General features: G+C 35.6%; 2 protein-coding genes across 2 annotated transcripts in view; one reads left to right on the top strand and one right to left on the bottom strand.

The window, feature by feature from the left end:
- The window catches only part of LOC107735309 (neuroserpin-like), a 22,836-nt gene extending 3,620 nt beyond the window's left edge, over positions 1-19,216 (bottom strand). Inside the window, exons 1-8 of the mRNA XM_016547037.1 lie at positions 18,930-19,216; positions 8,343-8,612; positions 7,332-7,562; positions 5,956-6,150; positions 3,892-4,096; positions 3,655-3,764; positions 2,670-2,756; positions 1,794-1,883 (exon numbers count right to left, since the gene is read on the bottom strand). Of these exons, the coding sequence (XP_016402523.1) occupies positions 1,794-1,883; positions 2,670-2,756; positions 3,655-3,764; positions 3,892-4,096; positions 5,956-6,150; positions 7,332-7,562; positions 8,343-8,595 (1,171 nt within the window). The 5' untranslated portion in view covers positions 8,596-8,612; positions 18,930-19,216. The remainder of the gene's footprint in view (positions 1-1,793; positions 1,884-2,669; positions 2,757-3,654; positions 3,765-3,891; positions 4,097-5,955; positions 6,151-7,331; positions 7,563-8,342; positions 8,613-18,929) is intronic.
- Positions 19,217-19,375: 159 nt separating this feature from the next.
- The window catches only part of LOC107735321 (programmed cell death protein 10-A-like), a 16,134-nt gene continuing 13,402 nt past the window's right edge, over positions 19,376-22,107 (top strand). Inside the window, exon 1 of the mRNA XM_016547045.1 lies at positions 19,376-19,525. The gene's annotated coding sequence lies outside the window, so the exon portion shown is untranslated. The remainder of the gene's footprint in view (positions 19,526-22,107) is intronic.

The raw sequence follows: 22,107 nt of genomic DNA, 5'->3' as shown, positions 1-22,107 counted from the left end.
GCGTTCGTCACTTCTGAGCGGCGCATGCGCAACGCTGACCCCATACCTCATGCTCCCGGAACTGCTTCTGTTTACAACTGTTGGCGCAAGCTAGATTCAAGTAATTATTACGTTTTGAATATGGATATTTTTCTTACACAAAGGCATTGATTCACTTCGGAAGAAACCCCGGAGCTGTGTGGAGCACTTTTTATGATGGATTTATGCACATTTATTGGACTTCATCCATCCAACTTTATCTTAAACCTCATTCACTGCCATTATAAAGCTTGGAAGAGCCAGGACATATTTTAAAGGGGTCATATGATGCGATTTTATTTTTTCCTTTCTCTTTGGAGTGTTACAAGCTCTTGGTGCATAAAGAAGATCTGTAAAGTTGCAAAGACTAAAGTCTCAAATCCAAAGAGATATTCTTTATAAAAGTTAAGAGTCAGCCACGCCTACCTAAAACGGCTCGTTCTAACACGCCCCCACATGTCTACGTCACTAATTTGCATTATTTGCATTACGCCGCCCAAATGTTCACGCAAAGAAAGGCGGCCTAACTTTGATTCTCGCTTTGCTGCCGCTGCTACCGCCGCCATGTCGTGAAGGCGCTGTGTGTTTCGTTGTGAAAACGAAAAGGACATGACTAGAAATCAGTGGTTAAGTTGTATTTACAACACTGTTCCAGAACAGTTTAACCCAAATATTCAGATGTGTGCAGTGCATTTTATGGAGGACTGTTTCCTGATCCTGGTAGAGTAGACTACAATGCCGTCTGTTCTGACTCACAGTCTGTAAGTATGTTTTCATATTTAAAGAATTTGCCACTGATGATTCAAACGCGAGTTTTGAGCAGTGTAGAGTAGCGCTTGTTGTTTGTCATTTCTCCGATCACAAATGCAGACATGGTTTTGTTTACGCGTTGCGATTCGCAATGCAACGCGTAAAAAGACAGTATAATCAGTCATTATAATCAGTAATTATGTCCCCACTGGATGCAACAAATGCCTCGTTTATTTTATTGTTTTATTGGGTTTTATTGTTTTTGTCTCGTCGCGCCGGGAAATAAACACATTTCATTACACCAAATACACAAAATAATGATCTTTTTTAGCAACTTCACATGACCCCTTTAACATCAAATCTGATAAATTCACAGAAAATAATTAAGATACACACAAAACTAAAATAGGTTTTGTGTAAAACATATTTTTAACGATCAGTCAGAAGTTTGGGGTCAGTAAGATTTTTTTAAAGAAATTATATTATTTAAATTTTTTTTTTTTTATATACTTTTATTCAGCAAGGATTAATTTAATTGATCAAAAGTGACAGTAACATTTGTTATGTTTGGCAAAAAAAAACTTAAATAAGTGGTGTCATTTTGAACCCGAAAATTTTTTATTAAGGTTTCCACAAAAATATGAAGCAGCACAACTGTTTTCAACATTGATAATAAGAAGTAATGTTTCTTGAGCAGCAAATCAGCATATTAGAATGATTTCTGAAGGATCATGTGACACTGAAGACTGGAGTAATGATGCTGAAAATTCAGCTTTGATCACAAAAATAAATTACATTTTAAAATATATAAAAAATAAAAAACAGTTATCTTAAATTTTAATGATATTTCACAATATTACTGTTTTTACTGTATTTTTGATCAAATAAATGCAGCCTTATTAGCATAAAAAATAAAACATTACAAAATCTTACCTACCCCAAACTTTTGAATGATAGTATATATATATATATTGTTTTGTTTTTTGTTTGTGTTATGGTCATAGGTTTTTGAAGATGGCATGTACCTGTTTTTCTGTTTCTGATGACGAAGAAGAAGGGGTGGTCAGCCATGACCTGTGGGTACAGCACCAGCGTCCTTGTCAATGCAATCATACCTGTAGGAGGGCAAACAATAGTGGATCAGTGATGCAAAACAATTATTTACATTGTTTTATTTTATTTATGCTCTTCTACAATGAACAATAATTAAAATGAAAATTATTAGTGATATTTTTTGGTGGGCTTAAAATGTCTAGATGGTGTAAAAAAAAGTCTCATTCAATATGTTTAGCATGACCTTTTTATAAAATATTATTATTTAAAATATTTATTATATAAAATATTTATTAAGAAAACTGAAAAAACTGAAATATCACATTTTCCCACAAACTCTCAAGGCCTGTACATTCATACATACATAAGTTTTTAAAATATCAAATATTATATATATATATAAGCTTAGTTTAAATTTGCTGATTTAAAGGTACACTATTTGAATAATTAAACAATTTTATCTGAAAATGGTACAAAATAGGAATATTAATGTAATATGAAGCTAACATAAATACATAAATAATTATTTTTAATTCCTTTTCATAATCTCAGACCTTCTTATTTGTTTTTGACATCAACGCAGAACTGAAAACTGATATTAAAAGGATTTAACCAACACTACATTAACCTTTCATAAACCTTAATTAAAAAGACATGTTGAACAGGAGGGGGCGCTTTAGTATGTGTGAATGTACAAGATTCACAAAGCAATTTACTGCAGTGAGAAAAATTAGAAATGCAAAGGATGACTGAATTGTGGAGGAAGACAGAGTGAGAATATTAAATGTGTAATGTAATTAGAGTAAAATGTGGCAGTATGAAAAAATGGAAATGGAAATAAATGTCACCTGATCCTGCCGCCCCCTCGGCACCTTCCTCGGTCACCTCCAAGTAAGCCTTCTGCACAGCCTTCCCGATAAACAGATCCTGTCCATCTGTAAACAAGCAGAAAATATAAGTGAAGAAGGTTACAGAATATGAAAAAAGGCTGAAAGTGCTTAAGTTATTTCCATTTATTTATGAGCTGGTGTAATCAGGGATGCAGAGTGGTGTATGATGAGAATAATGAACATTCACAGACTACAGTTTCATAGGCATATTTAATACTGAAATAAATTGACAATTTGAGCATTAAAAAAAAATAGTAAAACAAATTAATAATATTGAACATAAAAATGTGTCAAATAAAATAATAATATTGAACAAGCAAAATGAATAAAAATAAAATAACAATATTGAAGCTGAAAAATTGCCATTAAGGTATTTTTATTTTACTTTGATTCTTGGATAAATTAAAGATAAATAAATAAATAAAACACAACTTTGTTATTTTCACCACACCCAAAACAAAAGCCCTTTTCAGTTGAATAAAAATGGCTGGTTTCATATTTATTTTAGTTTAGATTATTCAATATTAAAAAAAAATTAAAGTTAAAGTTTGATATGACCTTTTGGTTTATAATATTTTAATGTTTAAAAAATGTTGACCAAAACATAAAACAGGAGATATTACATTTCCCCACAGATCCTCAAAATTGTCAGTAAGATATATATATAAGATATATATATTACTTTGATTCTTAAAAAAAAACAAAAAACATACCCAACCACACCCAATACAGAAAATTTGATAATGATGATTATTATTACTATTATTATTATTATTTGCTTGTGCAAGCAAAAATCACTACCACAATGCTGGTTGGTTGCCAGGGCAAAACAAGTGCGTTACATCCCGTCCTTGAGCCGTCAATCACATCTTGAGCATCTGTGTGCATGTGCAGAATAGCAGAGCGTTCCCATAGGTCAGGGCGTGTGTTTTTTATCGATTACCTGTCATCTCGGCTGTCATGGCCGACAGATCGGCATCTTTAGTGAAGATGCTCTTGATGCCCAGCTGCTGCAGAGTGTCTCTCAGATCAATCTTTTGTTCCACCTTGAACCTAAATCAATCCAAATGATCAGGTCAGAGTGAACTTTGTCCAGAAAGAAGAAGTATACAGGTTCTACATGAATCAAATCTAAAAGCAAATGTATTGATAAATGAGATGAAAACACTGTGTGACTCACCTGGGCAGGTAGACCTCCACCTTCTGCCTCTTGACGTTGTTGGCCCACTCCTCCAGCAGCTGGGCTTTGATGATGGGCTCCAGGGAGGCCAGAGGAACCTCCTGACGGGGCAGAACGATCATCATGCTCATGTCTTCACCTTCATAGAGCATCTCCAGCACCTGGTACACTCCACCCACCTCTGTGGTGCCATCGCTGAACTCTCCTGAGGATGAAGGACACGGTGAGGTTAGTGATTATTACTGTATGTTTGAGGATGGAAAGGACTTCAGTTAGATGAAGGTGGATCAGTGTTATTAGAGTTTTTGTTAATATTTTGAATTAGATTTATTTGTATATTTTCTGTTTTCACAAAGTTTTTGTAATTTTTACTTTATTTAAATATGTCTATATAGTTTATATTATTCTTCATTTATTATTTTTAGGTTATTTAGTCTTAGTTCTTTTAGAAAAAAAAAAATACAAAAAATTAAGTTAAACTAAAAAAAAGAAATGTTGCCTTGGCTAACTATTTAATTTTTTTTATATTTTATTTAAATTTTTTATTTTGAGTAACAAAATTATTTTTTCTGGTTTTAGTTTTTGTTAACAATAATAACCCTGAGATGGACAACAGAATTAGTGTGACTGTTATTGTAGTAGGCATGGGCCGATTACTGGTTTCAAGGTATACCGCGATTTGAAAGTCTCAAAACCGCTAATATTTTCCGTTACACCATTCCTGCGGTATGTGCTGTTTTTCAGGTCTCCTCAAAGACTGAAAGTGTAGGAATCCCTCAGGTTGAGTGCAGTGTAGAGAGTAACACGACTCTCCTCCTCCTGTTGGTGCGAGCGAGCGGTCAGTCACGTGTGTGTATGACAGCCGAAGGAGCTTCCTCTGGAACTTACGCGATCGGCAACCAGCCGTTTATTGTTTTATTGCAGCCGATCTCTGTTCTGGACTTGCACAAACTGCGTTGCAATGCATATCATTTTCCAAATGTAGTTTATGTGAAAATATGAAGTCTGTAAACGCCCGTTTATAGTTATATAAAACTATATATAAGTCTATTATGCTCACCAAGACTGCATTTATTTGACCAAAAATACAGTAAAAACAGTAATATTGTAAAATATTGCAATTTAAAATAACAGTTTTCTATTTGAATGTTTTAAAATATAATTTATTCCTGTTATGTAAAGCTGAATTTTCAGCATCATTACTCCAGAGACATGCTGCTCAAGAAACATTTACTATTATTGTCAATGTTGAAAACTGATTTGCTGTTTAATATTTTTGTGGAAACCCTGATACATTTTTTTCCCCAGGATTCTTTCAATCAAAAGAACAGCATTTATTTATTTTATGATTGATTGATTGATTATTTGTAAGTCTTTACTCTCACTTTTGATCAATTTAATGCATCTTTTCTAAATAAAAGGACTGCATTTATTTGACCAAAAATACAGTAAAAACAGTAATATTGTAAAATATTGCAATTTAAAATAACAGTTTTCTATTTGAATGTTTTAAAATATAATTTATTCCTGTTATGTAAAGCTGAATTTTCAGCATCATTACTCCAGAGACATGCTGCTCAAGAAACATTTACTATTATTGTCAATGTTGAAAACTGATTTGCTGTTTAATATTTTTGTGGAAACCCTGATACATTTTTTCCCCCAGGATTCTTTCAATCAAAAGAACAGCATTTATTTATTTTATGATTGATTGATTGATTATTTGTAAGTCTTTACTATCACTTTTGATCAATTTAATGCATCTTTTCTAAATAAAAGTTTTTGTTTCTTTCATACAAAAAAATCTTACTGATCCCAAACTTAGAACAGTATGCTTCTTCTTACGTGACTGAATAGAATAATATATATATTATATTTATATTATAACAGTGATCAGGCCTAAAGTTTATAAAATTATTTTAAACTTTCAGGCTAATCTTTTAAAGCCAACATTCAAATTTTGTCTTGATTTACTTTCCCTGAAATCAATCTATAGGAAAATATGTACAGTGAATTAAGAAAACAAATAATCAAAAACTACTGATTCAAGCTTGTTGAACATACCATAATAGAAATCTCCCTGCTGGTACATCATCAAGGTCTGAACTTCACTGCCATCGTCTTTGGTGAAGGAGAAGGTTCTGGTGTTTTCTGGTCTGAACTGGTTCTTCCAGCTGCCCCTGAAGTACACCGCATTCACTAACATGATCATGGTGGAGCTGCTGAAGTCGTCCGCAGACACCAGGTTGTGGATTTTGCCTGCAACGACAACAAAAACCCAGACTGAAATAAACGTTGCACGTCACAATCCTCTGTTTCTCAGAACAGGAAAGACGGCATGATCTCTTCAGTGGCATACAATCATCTCTCTTCCAAAGCTCTGGGATTTGTGCTGCTATCTGACAGTCCTGCAAACGCGAAAGCTGACTGTGAGAAAATGGATCTGCCTGGAAATGTCATTATCATGCAGAATATGACTGACCTGCCATTATCTACTTTAGTATCCTCCTTTACTAAAGTCATAGTAATTCCTCTTAACACCATCCATTCATTTTGAAGAGAGTTTTACTTGAAAGTAAAATCATTCTAAATGGGATTATAAACTATGACTATATTCAGCGGTTGAACGGCATATAATCTAAAAGGTAAACATTAAGGCTTATTATATATTCATTTACAGCATGGTTCAAAAGTTTGGGGAAATTAATACTTTTATGCATTAAGGATGCATTCAATTGATTAAAAGTGACAGTAAATACATTTATAACATTATAAAATATTTCTATTTCAAATAAATGCTGTTCTTTTGAGCTTTCTATGCATCAAAGAATCCTAGAAAAATGTGTCATAGTTTCCACAAAAATATGAATCAGCACAACTGTTTTCAACATTGATAATAATAATAATAAATGTTTATCAAGGAGTAAACCAGCATATTAGAATGATTTCTGAAAGATCATGTCACACTGAGGACTGGAGTTATGATGCTGAAAATCCAGCTTTGTCAGGAATAAATTACATTGTAAAACATATTCCAAACAACAGTATTTTAAATGTGAAATATTATTACAAATATTTCTGATTTTACTGTATTTTTTTACACAAATAAATGCAGCCTTGGTGAGCACAAGAGACTCCTTTCAAAAAAAGTTAAAAAATCTTGCAGATCCCGAACTTTTGCACATGTGTGTAGATAACTATATATAAGAATTTTCTGACTTCTACTCTGTCTATTAGCTTTGAGGCCATCTATATACTTCTACTTGTACTTACAAAAGAACAAACTTTTCACTACATCCCAACTTTCTATGTCAATAGGAAAGACGTCAATACAAGAATAAAAACTTTGTTTGTCAAGCCATCAGGATACTATTTCAAATACGTAATAGCACGCATCCAGTTTGAATATTTTCTTTCCTCAGTGATGACAGATGACTTACTCTCCGTGTGGTTCAGGACCCAAGAGTTGATGCGTTCAGCCACGGCTGCTGATTGGCTGAAGTCCACCGTCTCCACCTCCGCTTTGAAGTACTTCTTCATGAGCTGCAGGAAGTCCTCGTTGAAGTGAACCCCCGTCTGCAGAAAGAGGGAGTTGGCCAGCCGTACCACGTACTGCTCTTCATCTGTGGACAGGGCCTGGGTCAGGTTGCTCAACAGAGAGAACTCCTCATCTGAAGTAGGTGCAGACAACAAGAAAAGGCTTTTGTACAATGTGCTGCAATATTACTGTCATGGAAGTAATAATCCCATTCAAAATTCTGAATCTCACTAAACCTGTCAAGAACATGTCTGGGTCATAATTCACTGCAAAAATCAAAAGAAAAAAGTAAAAACTCATTACTGTAATGCTATATATATATATACAGCGGGGAAACTATTAATTTGATCCCCTGCTGATTTTGTAAGTTTGCCCACTTACAAAAAAATGAAGGGTCTGTAATTTTTATGGTAGGTTAATTTTAACCCAACCAACAAATCCAGAAAAAATACATTATATAAAGGTTAGAAATTGATATGAATTTCAGTGAGTGAAATAATTATTTGATCAATTGTTGCACTGCCTTTAACTGATGTAGAATCACTATTAAGAATAATGGGAATAAAAATGTATGTGGAAAATTTGCTTAATTGTAATGAAGAATAGGCTTCATTTTCTTTGATGCAAAATATTATTAATGTTGTTCTTCTTTTGATTTGTGGGTAAAATGTGACTTGAAAGGTTTATACAATTAAATATCATAAAAACACCTGTACATTTTTGTGCTTTGAATCAAATGTTGTAACGTTATGATTGGTTTCTAAGCGGTTTGGTTTGCTACAGAATTTTTTTAAATGCCTATGGAGAAAGTGAATGGGGAAAAAGTGGGTGGTCGCTGTTGTAACCAATAAGAAAAACTCAGAAGCTAAAGATTAAAGAGAACAGGTACTATATGTTTTCTAGATAACTGTACCTTCTCTGAAATGACTGTAGCCCACGGCCTGTCTGATCTCCTCTAAAGAAGAGCCGTGGGCGCCCAGCTCCACCATGCCCAGAGCCAGAGCCACGCTCAGAGGCGAGAAGATGATGTTCTCCTCTCCCTCCGTGATCTGGAGCTGGTGGTACAGTCTGACTGAGAACTCTGCCGTCACATCCTCGGGAACGTCTGCCGCCTGGCAACCGCACCCCCGAAGCAGCATCAGCGGCAAGAGTCCGAGCAGCAACATGGTAAACGAGGGACGAGCTGACGAGAGAGAGGGGAGAAAGAGTGAGTCAGGTCAGAGCTAGAAGGACATCTATATCATGGAAATATTTTCTATATTCTAACATATTCAAACACTCACAATGCAAAACTTCCTTGTTCAGCCAGAACATTTACGGAAACTAAAGGCTGGTATATACTACAGGACCTTTTCACTGATTTTTGCAGTCTGGAAGAGCCAGTCTGCAGATTTTCATAAGTCAGAGTTGACAGATTTCACAATGAATTTCATAGTGTATGATGGCCACAAACTCAGAACTGTGATTCAGTCCAGCCAGAGGATATTACACATGTTTGATATTTTGAGCCGATTTTAGAACACATTGTTTTAATTTGTCATGTGTCTCAAAGACCTTGACGAATTGAAGGTCTGTTAATGTGTATTCCTCAGCCGTTAAGTGTTTGAAGCCCAGATTTTTACTGCAAAATCTGTTTGAATTTGAAAAGTCGTGTTGTGTTTTTTCAGCCTTAAAGGCTAGAGGTTAAAGGCTTAAAGGGGTCATATGATGCGATTTCAAGTTTTCCTTTCTCTTTGGAGTGTTACAAGCTGTTCGTGAATAGATAAGATCCCTAAAGCTGCAAAGACTAAACTCTCAAACCCAAAGAGATATTCTTTATAAAACTTAAGACTGGTCCACGCCCTCTTATAACGCCTCGTTTAAACACGCCTCCACATGTCTACATCACGATGTGGGAAGATTTGCATAACGCCGCCCAAATAGTCACGCAAAGAAAGAAGGCGTAACTTTATTGTTGCTGCCACCGCCGCCGCCATGTTGTGAAGACGCTGTGTGTTTCGTTGCAAAAGCGAAAATACTTTGTTTGGCCTTCCAAAAGAGGACACGACTAAAAATCAGTGGTTAAGTTGTATTTACAACACTGTTCCAGAACAGTTCAACCCAAATATTCAGATGTGTCCAGTGCATTTTATGGAGGACTGTTTTCTGATCCTGGTAGAATAGACTACAATGCCAGCTGCACAGTCTGTAAGTACGTTTTCATATTTAAAGAATTTGCCACTGATGATTCAAACGCGAGTTTTGAGCAGTGTAGAGTAGCACTTGTTGTTTGTCATTTCTCCAATCACAAATGCAGACATGGTTTTATGTTTACGCGGCGCGGCGCGATGCAACGCAACGTGTAAAAAGACAGTTTAAGTCATTATAATCCGTAATTATGTCCCCACTGGATGCAACAAATGCCTCGTTTAAAATGGGTTTAATGTTTTTGTCTCCGGGACACGGCATCACAGTATGGTAGGGGCGTAACATTTCCGTCACACGCTTGAGGTATTCGGCCAATCACAACGCACTGGATAGCTGGCCAATCAGAGCACACCTCGCTTTTCAGAACAATGAGCTTTGTAAAAATCGACGTGTTTCAGAAAGTTGGGGCATAGAGGAGAAACAATAATGGTATGTGGAAAATAATGTGTTTTTTTAACCTTAAACTGAATAAACATTTCATTACACCAAATACACAAAATAATGTTCTTTTTAGCAACATCATATGACCTCTTTAAAGAACCAAACCATTGATGGTAGCCATTGACCTTCCATAGTAAAAAAAAATTACTATGGAAGTCTATTGCTACAAATCAACGGTTTGGTTTTGGTGACTTTTACTGAATCCATTTGTAATGAATCACCTTTATTACATCAAACCATCCTCTTATTCAACCATGCAAGTACACGAGGGAATGAAATTGTGTTTCTATTGTTACAGTTACTGGTGCAATTTTACATAATGTATGAAATTTGAGAATAACCTGTTTCACTCTGCATAATGCGCCACATAATGGAAGTAAAAAAGGGGTTTGGATGCAATAGTGTAAACAGTCTCGCTTCCACACGGGGTTAATGCCTCTGTTTCTCCCACTGGGTAGCCATTGACCTTCCATAGTAAAAAAAAATTACTATGGAAGTCTATTGCTACAAATCAACGGTTTGGTTTTGGTGACTTTTACTGAATCCATTTGTAATGAATCACCTTTATTACATCAAACCATCCTCTTATTCAACCATGCAAGATGCAATAGTGTAAACAGTCTCGCTTCCACACGGGGTTAATGCCTCTGTTTCTCCCACTGACTGCGCAGCCACCGCTCAATGCACCAGCAAATACCTGCTCATGCAAGTGAACAAACCCACATATGCACAGATATAGCCCTACCTTCATCCTCGCATGGCACAGTCTCCCTGCTTTAGTCGTTGCCTGGCAACAGTGTTTTCCACACAAACTAAGAATGCAAGGGAGAATGTGGCCTTGTGCCACTGTGTGATGTAGAGAGAGAGAGAGAGAGAGTGCGTGTGTCAAGTTGTTCTAAACCTGTATGAATTTTTTTTTTCTGTATGAATAAAAAAACCTTATTGACAGCAGTGACACTGGACCCAAGCATTTAAAAAAAATGCTGCCATAAACTTTTATTATTAATTCAGTTTGTCATTGAACAGAAAATGACAGACACATGATACACTGGACCTACACATTTAAACAAACATAGGTCAACTCCAAACATATAAGCTAACAACAGAAGATTAAAATGGCTGAAGCAATAAAATAAACCCTCTACTTAAAAATAGTACTGTGTTTTATGGTGTTAAAATGGTGATGTTTCCGTGCAGTTGCTAGGGTGTTGTGGGTGATTAACAGGGTGTTTTTTTGGGGTTGCTAGGGTGTTATGGGTGCTTACTAGGGTATTGCTATGGCGCTGCTATGCAGTTGCTTGCTTTGCGAGGTTGCTATGGTGTTCTGAGTGGTTTTAGTGCATTGCATTGCAATGTATTTACATTTTCTTTTATTCAAAGCGACATACAGTGTGTTTAAAAGTCCTATTAAGATGCTATTTAAGTCTGAAGCACTAATCAGTCATTGATTTCAAATCTATCAAAACTGTATTTCACATGCATCTTTTCAGCACCAGATGGAATTCAAGAGAAACAAGCAACTGATTCACAAAGCTGGTCCACAATCCACAGAAGATTCATCTGTTCTCATTGCTTGAGCTTTCTTGATCTCTCATGACCTGAACGCTGTATCTCGGATTCTCTTGGTTTCAGACTTATGCACGCAGGCTTGTGTAACTGGACCTGACCCTGGTGACCGAGGTCTGGACTGAAACACAGATGGCCGCTTGTGAGCGGTGGGGACAAGAGAAGGTACACGTGAAAACAGCACCAGACCTGCCTGACCTTTCGCTCATTCTGGACAAAGGTCTGCCGGCCACCTGGGAGAAGTCAACGAGACCACCAACCACACTAATGCTCCAACCAGAAAGAAATCAACAACAAAGAAATCCTGAGCTGTCCTTTCTGATCTGCCAGGTGAAAATAACATGCCGCAAAATCTGAGATACCATTAATGAGGTATAATTTATAGCATAAAAGTGAGGAATGAGTTAGATGGCAAAGTTTAATATTTTTGTTCAAATCACTAAGAAACTGCCAGTGTTTTTATTACCTCAACGCACTGATATCTGGCACTCATCTAAAGCAAAGTCGAGTCAAACTTCTCAGAGTCTGCTCAAGTGAAATCAAGCTTCAAAGTGCCACAAAACACTATTCCTTTCACACATGCACAGAGCAATTGCTCTAAATATGTCCTATATCCTCCCAGCTGCCTTCAAACTGTACTAACAAGCACATAGTCAAGACGTTTCTGAAATGGGGGCAGCGTAAGAGACCTTTTCTAGCTCTTACTTTTTTACGCTTTTCATTTTGAGCTGGAGCTGAAACACGAGAGAGCAGAAGGATACATAGTTTGTTAGACTAACTAACAGCATCATGAATATCCATGCAAATATCCAGTGCAACTTAATTAATGCATGGTGTTTCTAGTGAAGTTGACCAAGTATGTCTTACTGGTAAAGGTAGTAAGAAGTCAAGTGGAAACACCAGAATGAAAAAGTGTTCAAGTGTTCATCACGGATTGCATAACAGCAAGTGTTATGCAATCCGTGATCTAAAACCTAAGCAACAGGAAATGAGATTGAATATGACCACCTACTTGGCTTGTCCAGGTTTTGAGTTACATTAGTTACTATAAACCAACCAGTACTGTATTAATATTAAGGAATTTTCTGTATGTATGTATTTTTATTTTTATTTTTTTTACAGATGTTTTACCTGTATTTTAAATTGCGCACTGCATTGCGTTGTATTTTAGGGTTAACAGAAATATCCGTAAAAAAATAATGACAGTAGTCAAAAGTTTGGAAGAATTAACATTTTTAAAAGTCTCTTATGCTCACCAAGGCTGCATTTATTTGATCAAAAATACAGTAAAAAGAGTAATATTGTGAAATATTAATACAATTTCAAATAACAGTTGTCAATAATATTATATTTAAATGTAATTTATTCCTGATGGCAAAGCAGCAGCCATGACTCCGGTCTTCAGGAGTATATATTTTTATATTTTTCTTATAATGTAAATTTATATAATTGCACATCATTGCTTGACAAATCAGAGCACAATTTGTGGTACTGACAAAAATCTGAGAAGCAGACATCTCCATTTGCTCTCCATTTAATCTCACTGCTGGCTAGAAGAAACAACTAAGGTATTACAGAGATCTCCAAGTTCATTTTTCTTTTCTAAGCAGAGCAAAGTTTTACATTTTTCATCTTTAATAAGGGAGGCAAATCAAAGCAAACAAACATGGCTTTCCATCAAGTTTGGAATGGAGCTCTTATTTCCCAAAGATGATCGTTCATTCATTCAGATGGATCTGTCATCATCAGAGCGAGAAACACAGTTGGTGGCACCAGGACACTCTACCCACATCCATCAGCCACCTTTTTCCTGACAGGATGGCCCAGATAGAGCAGAGCATGCTGGGTAAACTGCCATCTCTCTCCCCTCCCTGCTCCAGAAGCCTCCAATATTTTTATATTTTTCTTATAATGTAAATTTATATAATTGCACATCATTGCTTGACAAATCAGAGCACAATTTGTGGTACTGACAAAAATCTGAGAAGCAGACATCTCCATTTGCTCTCCATTTAATCTCACTGCTGGCTAGAAGAAACAACTAAGGTATTACAGAGATCTCCAAGTTCATTTTTCTTTTCTAAGCAGAGCAAAGTTTTACATTTTTCATCTTTAATAAGGGAGGCAAATCAAAGCAAACAAACATGGCTTTCCATCAAGTTTGGAATGGAGCTCTTATTTCCCAAAGATGATCGTTCATTCATTCAGATGGATCTGTCATCATCAGAGCGAGAAACACAGTTGGTGGCACCAGGACACTCTACCCACATCCATCAGCCACCTTTTTCCTGACAGGATGGCCCAGATAGAGCAGAGCATGCTGGGTAAACTGCCATCTCTCTCCCCTCCCTGCTCCACAAGCCTCCAGAGGACAGACCCAGTGGTGCAGTGCTGTTTAGAAGGGGACACGGAGAAAGAGGACGGCGCGGAGCAGGATATGACTGCAGGTGAAATGTCGAGTGTACGTCGAGGAATTGAAATGAGACCAAATATTTATACGGAAAGCTGCGGAGGAGAAGACACACTAGTTGAGGAGTTAAAGAGCCATGCAGTGACAGCGCAGTGGTGTGGGAGCTCCACCGGAGACCAGAGAAGAGCAAGACATGGGTCAGCTTTAATTAAACTCTATTAAAGCGATCAACACCCACAGGAACCTGCTGAGCACTGTTGTACAAGACAAACCACTGTTATCACTCTGATCTTCATCCTCAGATAGAGAATAGATGCAGAAAACTGAGCTAAACAGGTTTTTACAGTAGGCAAGCTCTCATCCTGCCAGCAGTCCTGTACCACCCAGGTCAACACATGGCAGCAGGCGTCTATCATTAGAGGGTTAGCATCTGGCTCGTCCCTGACAGCGTCGTGGCAGAGTAAGAGGCTTTAACTGCAGTATGTGTGTGATATGATCTCCTTCCGTCTGCACTGTCACAGCTGTCCAACAGCACTGCCCACTGCTGTCACCATAGAGACCACCAGACTGCCACACATCTCTCTTTCCATCTGTCCAAGTCATTTGAAAGTCATTTCCATCTGACCTTTGCTTGCACTTCCTTAAAGGAACAGTTCACCCAAAAATATAATTTCTGTCATCATTTACTCACCCTCAAATGCTTTTCAGCAAAAATCAAGCATTTAGCTCGCATAGCATACTACAATTTATAATGACCACATAGTGGTAAAAAAACATAATAAAAGTGGTTATAATAGCTATATTCCATATCTTGACCAAATAATACCTGTTCTTTAACATATATATTTTTGGTTCCACAGAAGAGAGGTTTGGAACGAGATGACTACAGAATTATCATTTTCAAGTGAACTGATTCTTTAAAACAGCAGGTTACCTGAGTTTGGCTCTACGTCTTCCAGCAACACAGAGTTAAAAGCCTTTTTTTTAATTCTTCCCGAGTTCAAAGGCAGAGTCACTTCCTCCATGTGCTGACGAGAGAAGACGTGACTCAGAAATGCAGGCGTCCTTCAAAATCCCCCCCCCGAGAGGGCCAAACACTGACAAACCCAATCGTTCACAGGCTGCCAATGCTCAGACGCTTCAGATCTCCTCATTAACTCACACCAATTCAGTAAAGGCTTATCAGCAGCAGAGACAGCTATAATCAGCAATGCTTCTATATTGATTCATTGAAAAGTCCTACAATTTAAACTACTTAAAAAAAAAAAAAATGGCTTCACTAGAGCTTACTGTTAAAAATAATGAAATAATAAATCAGATATTTTAAATATTTATAAAATGTACATTTAAATATGTAAAAAATGTATATAAAAAAATAACCATAATAGAAACATGAAACTACCGTCATGGCTGTCGCCGGCCAATGAGTTGGTGTTTTTTCAATGTATGCTTCAGACACGGGTCACGACGAGGCGTTCCCCATAGCGACCCCTAGAGGACGCAGTTCGAAGTTCCCATGAAAGGGAACCCAATCGTTCACAGGCTGCCAATGCTCAGACGCTTCAGATCTCCTCATTAACTCACACCAATTCAGTAAAGGCTTATCAGCAGCAGAGACAGCTATAATCAGCAATGCTTCTATATTGATTCATTGAAAAGTCCTACAATTTAAACTACTTAAAAAAAAAAAAAATGGCTTCACTAGAGCTTACTGTTAAAAATAATGAAATAATAAATCAGATATTTTAAATATTTATAAAATGTACATTCAAATATTTTTTTAATAACAAACATAAAACTACTTACTAAATAGTATTAAAATATGGGTTCACTAGAGCGTATTATTAAAAATAATTAAATAATAAATATTTGAATGTGTATACAATTTAAATATATGAATGTAATATTTAAATATAAATAAAAACATTACAAATATTTTTAAAATAACAAGCATAAAACTACTTACTAAATATTAAAATAGTATGGGTTCACTTCAGCTTATTATTAAAAACAATTAAATAAAAATAATATGATAAAATATTAATAACAAATATTACATTTAATTATAACCATATTTTTTAAAATGTTAATTTTGACTGCACTTCATTTATATGCACAAAAGACTAGCATGATACAATTGCATGCCAACTTTAAAAACCTGATAACCTTTAGACAATTTATGCAAGGATATCAGAGAAATTAGTCTCGGCATATATATTAATATTATGCGCATTTAATAGCAATTAATTTTAAATGAATATATTAAATTCAAGGAAAGCAGCCTTAATTTTATACACTTACACACAAAAGCATATGTGATGAGCACATGTGAGTGTGATCTTCTCTTCCACAATTCATCCACACAATGGAGTGTGGATTCTGTCTGTCCTAATTTAGCTTCCCATCTACCTGTGAATCTCCTTAGTATTCCTTACTATTTAGTATTGCACAAATCGAACAGATTTTTACTGATGGAATCTGATGATCTTCTTAGAAGCAGAGAAATAGTTGGTCCATGTTGGTCTGTTGTTCTGACTCAGTTTGCTTTCTGCTGTAGGGCACGTTTAGCAGATGCAGTTCACGGGCTTGACACATAATTGAACAGCGATCAATAACAGGAGCTTTGCATATGTTTAGAAAGGCCATCACAGATGCTCAAGCAACATGTTGTTCAGAGAGCAACAGTGAAGTTCAATATATTCTGCACACTTAGTGACACAGCCTTTGAGAGAACGCAGATGTTTTTAATACTCTTTATGCCATCTGTGCTGTCCTGAGGCCAAGAGACGAGTGTTAGCGGTGAAGACACAACTCAGTCAGACCGGGAAAAAATCCCTGGGTTTATGTCGGCCTCGCCAATGCTGAAATCTGACAATGAGCCAACTCATTTTTTATTAAATTTGATATTTTCCTATTTTACTTTTTTTTAAATATTAAATAATTTTTTTTTTTTTTTATATTTATCAGTAGAATTTTATAACACATAAAAAAAAATGTTGCTACATTTCTGTTTTTTTTTAGTAGTTTGTTGGCTTGCCAGCTGTAAAAAACATATTTGGCTATATTGTATTGTAAACTTTAAAATATAATAAAAATCGTAAAAATCTTCTTAAAAAAAATCACATACTAATCCGCCAGTGTTCTCAAATTTAAAACATCAGCCAAAACATCAATCAAATAAATTTAAATTAATTAAATTAAAATAAAATTATATTAAATTAAAATAAAATAAAATAAAATAAATTCAAGTCTTACAAAAATTGTTTGGACACAAAAACTTGCTATACCTATTTTAAAACTATTTTATAATCCACCATGCAAAATAAAATGTAAAAATCAAGTTTTAGAAAAATTGTTGTGAAAGTGTAATAAAATGTACAATTATTTTCTTCAAAAAAAAAAAATCACATACTAATCCAACAGTGTTCTCAAAAAAGTAAAACATCAGCCAAAGCATTGATCAAATAAATTTGTTTGGACACAAAAACCTACTATACCTATTTTACACATTTTATCATCCACCATGCAAAATAAAACAAAATAACATAACATAAAATAATAATAATTTTAATAAAATGATTAACCAAAGTTGAAGAAACCAACCGTTTTCTTCAATAAACAGTGTGATTTGAGATATTTTTTGCACAAACGGTGCAGGTAGAGTTACAATCCTTTGGCTTATGGATTTTTTTAACCATTAGTATGAGCAATATTAACCGATGCTTGTGTTATTCTCATCATTTTTTAGAAAACACATTGTGCAATATTGCATGTCTTGTGTTGCTAACTGTGTCAATACATTTGAGAAAGCACTTGAACTGTCACTATTATTCATGCTTTCAAATGAATGGCACATGCCACGCCTGCAAACCAGCAATCAATCTGGGAATCAATATCCACTGATTAGAGGTGACCACCAAGGAGTCCACATGTGTGTGTGTGTGTGTGTGTGTGCGCGTGCTAGTGCTGCAATTCCATTCCAACTCCTTTGCACCTTCATGCAGCTTGTTTTTTTCACCGTTGCTTTCTAGTCTCCTCTCTTTCCTCATCCTTCTCTTATCGATCCCTTGCTTTCATTGCCTCCCTACTCAAACCGATTGCACTTTAAAACCTCATTTTCCCTCCTCTCTCTTTCAGTGGCCTCCTCTGTCTCTCTCTCTCATATAGTCCACATTACACACGCTCTCCAGCACACCTAATCTCCACGTGAATGCGTCCCACAGAACAAACCAGCTATTTTACACCAGCAGGAGCGAGGGGGGTTTGGAAAGGAGGTGCGTTCTCCATTCTGCTCTCCCCGCGTGTCTCATCTACAGAAACATGAAATAGGATTTTCTTGCAGGAGATGATTTACGCATCCCCAGATATGCTTCCCCCACGCCCAGATGTGGGCATGCAATGCTGCCTGTGGTATCCATATTCAATACAAACATTTAAATAATTGAATCCAGGGTTTAAAAATAGAAAATGAAGATAAAGCCAAGAAAAACAAATGGTTGAATTATATTAAAATTTATATTTTCTTCAGCAAGGATTGTGATGGTTTATGTTGATGTTTTTGGTTATTTCTACAAAATTAGATTGTTTTGTGCAGAATATATGTATGTGAATTATATGCAAAACTGCAAATGCCTATAATACAATTCTATGTTTTAAAGAAATGTTGTTGTGAATGTAAAATTTGAGCAGAAAAACATGACAGGAAGGTTAAATGGAAAATGTACAGACCCATCATCACTTGTTATTAAAGGACATTCATATCTGCACACCCTCTCTTGTAGAGAATAAGCCCATCATACCAGATATAACGTACTAATGAATTATAAAACTTGCAGAATACGTTTTGGATAGATGTCATTTGGATAACATGAATAAACGATACGTGATATCTCTTACCGTGAGATGTCAGAGAGATGCTGATGCTCCGGGAGGCTGATGTTAAATCCTGCTCGTCTCTGGACCCTCACACACCTTTATTATGAGAAGCGGTCCAGCCCCTTTTCTCTTCTGATTGGTCAGGCTTAACGTTCGTTTTAAATTGCCATTATTTTTGACAGATTTTTTTTTTTTGTCTTTTATTTGTTACCTTACGCGTGCTAATTTTGTATGAAATTAATCTTGTTGCATTAAATAGAACATCTAAAATAAATAAATAAATAATATTCAAACAGACGCCAGCCTTTTGACTGCACGTCGTGAGGTTAAAAAATAGCGGTTATGGGTGTTGCAGTTCTTTGTCAAGCTTCTGCGTGTAGCCTTGCACCGTTTGAGGTCTTCTAAAGGACTACAGAACGTCACACCTCGCGTCGTTCTATCCCCTAGCTGTTCGCTGATTGGCTCTCATTGACACGTAGCCCCGCCCCTCCTTCTTTAGATTGGTCATGCAGAAAACTTCCGTCTTTAGCGAGCGATTCCACACAGAAAGGAAAATATTCAAAGGAGTTACCGAGCTAATCAGCAGTCAAATAAACATCTGTACGAGCTTCACACAGGTAGGAGAGGCTGAAAACACACTTTTTAATTTTAACCTGTAATTAACGGTGTTCATTTCGCTGCGATTTCTATGAAAATAATTTGGTTGGGACTAGCAGTCAAGTAGCTAGCAGAGACTTTAGCAATCCAGCTAATCAGACCCTCACAATAGATCAGAAACTAAGAAAAGTATTAATGTTTAAATTTGATTGATTATATGTTTTGTCCAATGCCAGGTAGCCCATCTCAGATCAGTATTTTCCAGGCTTCAAGCTGTAATAATGTAGAGTAAATCAGTTTTAAAGACAGCAGAAGTAGGCCTGCTGAAGACTAAGACCAACTTGAATTAGTCAACAATCAGGTTTAGAATGACAAAATTGACCATGAAATAGCCTTTGAACTTATACCAATCAGTAATCAGAATCAGATTAGGTAGCTGTTATATCATTACAAATGCTGAAGCTTGATATCATAGATCTATTTCAGATCAGACATTAGAATCAGGCAGTTGTTACAGTGTTTCACTCAACTGCAGTTTTGATAAATATGATGACGTCACATTTGGGTGTGAACCTGAAACATCTTGATATCTTGAATCAGTCTGGCAGTTGTTTACGGCGTTGGATTTGATAAATGTTTTTATTTTTATTTTGTAGCTAAGCTGTCACTGAGTTTGTGTTTCTGTCGATCATCAGATCTCTCTTGTGAATGAAATTGATTTTTTTTTAAATGTTTTGATAACCCTCAAAATTGATATCCACTTGTATAAGAAGCAGATAAAGTTCAATGTATAATGATCCGTTTATATTGTGTGAGAAAAATGGCTAGACTGATGGAAAATAGAAGGAAACCTGAGTTGCAGAAGATATACAGAATAATATAGAAACATTTTCATGGCATTTGTAGTTAACTCATTTCTAACTATTGATTATTGATCTTCGAAGATGTGTGTGTGTATATAGATAAATAGATAGATAGATACAATTATTATTATTGCCATATATATAATCTTGAGTGGAAGAATTGTTTGTTTTTAATCACATTAGAATAAATTCTCAAGGTTTTTGTTGGTGTGGAAAATGATTTGTTACATCTACATTTAGTCATTTAGCAGACGCTTTTTTCCAAAGCGACTTACAAATGAGGAATGACTCAAATGTCATTTCGACAAAATTATTTGTTGAATGACTACTTGAATAATTGTGTTGATTCATAACTGTAATATGTATTAAGCCCTGATTTGAGCCAGCTGGTCAACATCAGATTGAAAAACCATCGTATTCTGACATGTTTAAAATCATATTTATTTATGAAAGCTGATTTTAGTAGTCAACTGATGTGTTTTTTCATTGTCTATACACTGTAAAAAAAATTCCGTAAAATTTACGGTAAAAAAACAGCAGCTGTGGTTGCCGGAATTTTACCGTAAAAAATACGGTAGCAACGTTTTAGGTTTTACGGTTTTAACTTAAATTTACAGTTAAATACCGTAATTTCATTAACTGATATAATGTTAATATACCAACCTATTGAAGTACTGAAATCTGTTTTGCACCTTTGTAATACACTGATAACCACCAAATCCAGGTGGTGATGAGAAAGTCACATGATGAAACAAAGCCCATCACAAGCAGCTTTTAAATAATAACATATATAGAAGGTGCACAGTGTCATTCACACAAACACCAAACACCATCATGGTAACACACGTTAAACTGAAATAATGCAATAAACATTCATTTAACAACATTAGGTGTAACACACAACCCTAATATACAAAACTGATAAGAAAAAACATAGTTATTTAAACAAAAAAACATCAAATTTGAAATGTAACGCAGGGAATTCTGGGAATGTCAATTTACGGTTATTCACTGTACCGTTAAATTCCGGTCATTTTTTTACAGTGTAGAGCAAAGTGGCTTACACAGTGGCAGTACTTATATGATTACAATAATGTGATGTACAAAAAAATACTGAAAGAAGTATTATTTACTCAAAATTCACTAACGGAAATTAGGGATGCTCCGATCCGCCTTTTTTGCCTCCGATACCTAGGGTTCGGTATTGGCCGATACCGATTCCGATCCGATACCAGTGAAGTTTTTTTCCCTCATTTAAATAAATGTAGAATTTATATATCTCTGTGTGTGGAACTGATAATCATTCTTTCACAATCTACTAGATACAGACTACTTCATTATAAAGAAAAATTAAATAAACAAATATGAAAAAATATAGGCCTATGTATATTTACATAACTGCATCACATATAATTATTTAATTAAATCATAGCGTTTGTGAATTCACAGTTATGCTTAATTATAATTTTGAAGCGGGTTTAATATATCACGAGGCCTTGGAAAACAGTCTAATAATGTGTTTTATGGATTCTCGTTCGTGAAATGCGCCACTTCCGGTATTTTGCCAGTTAGTCAACGCAGGCAAAATGAAGTCGAGGATTTTTTAAAGTCGAATAGAATCGACGAATCGCGGCAGACCTACTCTATAGCGCAGAATGAAAAATTCATATTGGTGGCATATTGGCGGCATATTCGCCGATACGATATATCTGCGACAGGCTCATATCGGCCAATAAAAT

Source organism: Sinocyclocheilus rhinocerous, unplaced genomic scaffold, assembly GCF_001515625.1.
Source record: "Sinocyclocheilus rhinocerous isolate Xijiao unplaced genomic scaffold, SAMN03320098_v1.1 scaffold942, whole genome shotgun sequence".
In the NCBI taxonomy this organism is placed as follows: Eukaryota; Metazoa; Chordata; class Actinopteri; order Cypriniformes; family Cyprinidae; genus Sinocyclocheilus; species Sinocyclocheilus rhinocerous.
Note: the sequence above shows the minus strand (reverse complement) of the source record. Positions and strands in the feature narration are given on the sequence as shown.